The 4,931-nt window shown below is 41.8% G+C and overlaps 1 protein-coding gene across 1 annotated transcript in view; it reads right to left on the bottom strand.

Annotated features, from left to right (window-relative positions):
* Positions 1-2,510: 2,510 nt before the first annotated feature.
* The window catches only part of ALOX5AP (arachidonate 5-lipoxygenase activating protein), a 16,684-nt gene continuing 14,263 nt past the window's right edge, over positions 2,511-4,931 (bottom strand). Inside the window, exon 5 of the mRNA XM_019525263.1 lies at positions 2,511-3,258. Within this exon, the coding sequence (XP_019380808.1) occupies positions 3,096-3,258 (163 nt within the window). The 3' untranslated portion in view covers positions 2,511-3,095. The remainder of the gene's footprint in view (positions 3,259-4,931) is intronic.

Raw genomic sequence — 4,931 nt, 5'->3', positions numbered from 1 at the left:
TCCGAGGTCCCTTCCAGCCCTAATGTCTATGTCTATGTCTATGTCTAAATCCCAGTCTCAAGAGGCCATCACTACCTCACATTACATGGATCTTGATTTTTTTCCTGTCACTATTGTGTGGTCTTCCTTAATGTCACGGAGCCTGATCACCAGGGGTGGCCATGATGCCCCTGGCGGCTCTGCAACCATGCCAGCTGTCCCAAGGGTGTCCTTTTATCTCTCCAGTCATGTCTTGCTGGTAAAATACTAAGTCAGGAGGCTGCCCATGGGCCTTCACATGTACCTGATCCAGACCCTCACCAGAATTCACTGGTTCTTGGCCATTCACCCCCAGTACTGTACCACACAGGGCATCTTAAGCCTTATAGGCTAATTGTGTGGCTCCAAACCTCCCCATTACCATGCCCCATGCCTCAGGTGTTACATGGATGTTATTCCCTCTGTTGGGGCCTCAGCCTATTTGGCCTCTATCCCCTTAATCTGGCTAGGCCTTTTAGTCTAAGCCTACTACATCAGACCTGGCTCCAAGGCACTAGCTCCAATTGACCTGTTTCTGTCACCAGGCTCTCCGGTCCTTGTCCCTGCTGCACCCCTCTGGCACCAGGCTCTCCAGTCCTGTGTGCCCTGTGCCTCGCACCCTTTGTCCATTGCGGGCTTTTCCAACTGCTCGAGCCTGCACCCAATTCTGGTAGGGCTCAAAATGACTGTGCGCCCCCTCTGGGCACTAATGAGGCTCCGTACCTCCTGTTACAGCCTCATCCCAAACCTCCAGTACAAACAATAATATAAATGTAAGCCCCCGGGCTATAACATTGCACTAACAATAAAGGCAGCACTCTTCTCCGTCAAGTGAGCAAACTTCCATCCCTAGAATAGGGCAATCAGGACTAGTAGTAGAGATGATATCTTTTATTAGCTCAACAAGATTTCTACAAAAAAAATTCTTTAGGACAGCATTGCCCTGTGCCCTGGGGACCTTGTGAGCTCCTGGACTCTTACTGCACTTGGAGGTAGCAAAACAGGCTGCAAAATGTCATGGGGCAGCTCTCTTGTGCAGGTGCCAGAGAAAGTGAACCCTGCCAGCCTCAGCCCGGAGCTTATATGCTCCTAGGTCAGCTGACTGCCTGCATTACCTCATTAGCCTGTTACTCAGGCAACCTGCAGCTGTAGAGCTCTGCCTTTGCCAGGCTGCTTCTGCCCTTAAAGGAGTGGGCACGCCTTAGTGCCCTGTGACACTTAACTCAACTCTTCATCTTTGTATTTTAACAAGACAGAAGTTTTATGCAAAGAAAAGTACCTCCAGCTTGACAGTGCCACCTGCCATCATGCTGAGGCACTGGTTCAGAACTGACTCAGAGGTAAGGAAGTCACCTAATGAATCACTGGTGCCATTTCTTGCAACACCTTGCCATTTTTCAGAAGTCTCTCTTTTCAGTACTGACAAGGTCCAGGGTCCTTTTAAGCATAGAAGATCTAGTGGGATCACCATATTGGCTACAGCTGACGTAATGTTATATGGAACCCAAAGAAGCTGACAGGAAAGCAATTAGTTGAAGAATTTCATGATACTTTAAACCTAAAGGGAGAAAAGAAATATTCGCACTGTACCTAAAGATATGTTCTCTGTAGCTGAAAGACAGCAAGTTCAGTGTGTTTATATTAGATATGATTGATATTTATTCAGTCTGTTCTGGTTAGCCACTCAGGGGCTTATAAACTGGTAATTACCCAATAAATCAGTTATTTTTAACATTTTTTAGTTAAGATTCTTGCTCTGGGTAGGTGAAAAGAATGCGCGCTGTGATTTGGCACTGCAAATTGTTAGATGCAGAGATAATACAGACTAACTTTAAAGAGAAACATAAACATACTTTAATAATAGGATCATGTTAGATATTTGAAACAAGAGATATTTTCTCCTTAAAATAAGGACACTTCTATATGCTTAGAACAGTCTTTGGGAAGATACTTGTTTAATGCAAATGAAAGTCCTAAACTTTTAGGCAATAGGCAGGCCTGCTTTCTGCATTTACAGAGCAGTTTCTGGGAATTCCATTTGTAAAACTGCTCATACTCTCCCTCCTCATGTGGGAAGGAATCTCTGTCCCCCGCAAAGAAGTCATAATATACAGCTTCATTTATCCTGCCTGTGGTAATCAGACAGATTTAGGAGCTTAGGCATTCATATGGTAGCAATTTTTAAAAAGTGTGATTTTTCCAGTTTGCTCACACTGGTTTGGATCTGTAATCTGACCATATGTTGCTGTGGACTTGCAGGAACACATTAGCATTGCATGAAAAGAAATAAACCCACTAACTGAGCAGGAATTGTTAGGAATGCAATCTCTGAAGCATACATATTTAGCTATTAGTCAACTTGTAATAATGGGCTTAGTTCTGCTCCCACTGAAGTGAATAAGGTCTTTGCTGTTCAGTTCACTGGGAGTTTTGTCACTGATGGGAGCATCAGAATCAAGCACTAAACGAAGAAGACAAGACAAACCAATTCCACCAATTTAGGCTGCTTTATTAAATCTACAAAGCAAAATAAAACTAAGCTTTCATTTTTATACTAAGGCCCCTTTGCATGGCTGTGGCAGTTTAAAAAGGTTTTTGTGTAAAGGAAAATGTCAGGCCCAAAGAATGGATAAATATTTATCAAAGGCAACCACAAAGAGCCCAATCTGCAGTCCTCATGCACTAATGAGAGCTGTAATGAAATTATATAGGTGTGAGGATGGATTATCTAAGTGTGAGGCTCCTGATTTTTGTGACAGCAGGAGAGCAAAGTACAATTTTGACAATAGCAAAACATGTTCCTTACAGCCAAGGAATCAGCTATCAAGCTACAATTTACAGAAAGAATCCAAAGAATTAACTGGAAGTTATTACTGTTTCTAGCACACACAGACTGTTCACCATAAATCATTTTTCTGAGGGAAAAACCAGGTTTAAATCAAGCTGCAAAGCCCCATACAGCATTGGATTTACAGCAATCTAAAAGGGTTATAGGTTCCTTTCTTAAATGGCTGAATTATAGCTGCTTCTGGGCATTGATATATTAAGCACACTAACCCCTTAATGCTGCAAAGAAATTAAGGAATGAGCAGCAATGGAGAGATGGTGTTGGTTATCGCTTTTATATGCATTTCAAAGTCACTTCCAAAAAATAGGACCAGGTAGTAATTGAGTATTCCAGCAACAGACATTAGGAACAGGAACAGTATGATGCGTTTTCCAAATAAGTAACCAGGAGTGCTGAGGAGAAAAAAAGAGAGATACGTGATGTACTACAATAAATCACCTCATCTGAGAAGTGCTCACCCTCTAGGGGTACATGCAGACATTCTTGGGACCCGATCTAGAGTCATGTGGCTTGCTCTAAGCCATGTGATTGTAGTTTGGGTCTTGCTTGTGCAGACATTCACTGGGGCTGGAAGCAGTGCCAGGAATGTGATCCAAGTAAGTTGAGGTGAGGGAAGGGGCAGAAGGAATCTCTAGGGTTAGCAGGTCCACAGGCAGTTTGGTGGGTTTGTGGGGGTTTGGCAGGATCAGGAGTTGCCAGGTCCATTGGCAGGGCTTATCTGTCTAGGGCTGGAGGGGTTGGGAAAAATAGCCTGGTTAAGGTGTGGGTGTAGGAAAAGCCCTGGGGCTAGGGTGAGTGACTAGGCTTTCCCAGTCCTGGGGCTGTGCTCTGAATATATACAGATATTCAGTAGATTGGGCTAGCATGTCCAGTCTAACTTAGTGCACCTCCTTAGGTGAATTAAGTTATATCAACCTGGCCATTTTTTTGCCTGATCTAACTTCTCCGAACATCAGTACAGTTAGGTTAATATAAGTGTAAGGACTGCATGTACCCTAGAAATGTCAGCCAGACCAACTAAAAGAGATCACAGGTATTTAGATTCATGGAGCCAAATTCTGCATTGACTTGCATCCCTACAACCTCACTAATTTCCCTGGAAATATACGGAAACGAATCAGTTCAGAATTTGACCCATAGTGCTACTGCTTGCTTGAGGGCTCCATTTAAGAGACACATTTTTCTTATCAGCCATCGAAGACTATAATCACTGATGACCATCCTGTATTTAAAGCCCAAATGGGACATGATAAACTACACAGGTCAATTTTATTTTACACATGCACAGCTCTCATTAACCGTAGGAAGAGGTATACAGACACCAATGGGAAAAAAATTCTTGACTGTGCAAATCAAAAGACATGTATATCTACATATATATAGCTACTGTATTTGTATTCCTTTGAATATTTGTCAAATAAAATATTTATTATAAAAGTGAAGTAAAAAAAGAAGAATTGTTTATATGCTCTGCTGGGCTTGCATTGCTGTAAATGTGTCTTTAGTTAAGTTTTATTTTTTCTTAAATTGAGAGTCAAAACATTGGACACAACTTAATATAAGAAGCCTTTTAATTTAATTTGAAGGACTGCAGTACACAGTGGGCCAGAGTCTTTCAAAATTTGCTCTATAAATACAGTTCACCAAGTCTACAAAACCCAAACTCCCCCCTTTCCCACACTATAGTTTTATTAACAAAGACCAATATAGCAAGACAATATAAAAATCAGCTCCCTTCCTCTACTCTTACATCCGGCCATACTCAGATGCAGCATAATTCTCTTACTTGAGTGGGCAGCTGAACATCTACAAATCTATTATTCATTGCTTTTACTTTGATTATTCAAGATAATTCAAGGGAAAAGCACCTTCTTTCCTAAAAAAAAAATAAAAAATGGGACCCAATCTCTGTCAAAGCAAGTATGGAGAATAAATGGGAGACACTGATGGGAAAGTGGAACCTATACTTTATTTCTTCCCTTACATATGAACTCCATGCCCTTAGACCCCTTGAATAAAAATAGATCAATTGATCAAATCTTCAATAATCTACCCTGCCATTCTG

Source organism: Gavialis gangeticus, unplaced genomic scaffold (genome assembly GCF_001723915.1).
Source record: "Gavialis gangeticus isolate Ggan-Ray unplaced genomic scaffold, GavGan_comp1, whole genome shotgun sequence".
NCBI classification, from domain to species: domain Eukaryota; kingdom Metazoa; phylum Chordata; order Crocodylia; family Gavialidae; genus Gavialis; species Gavialis gangeticus.
This window is presented reverse-complemented; position numbering and strand designations above follow the sequence as displayed.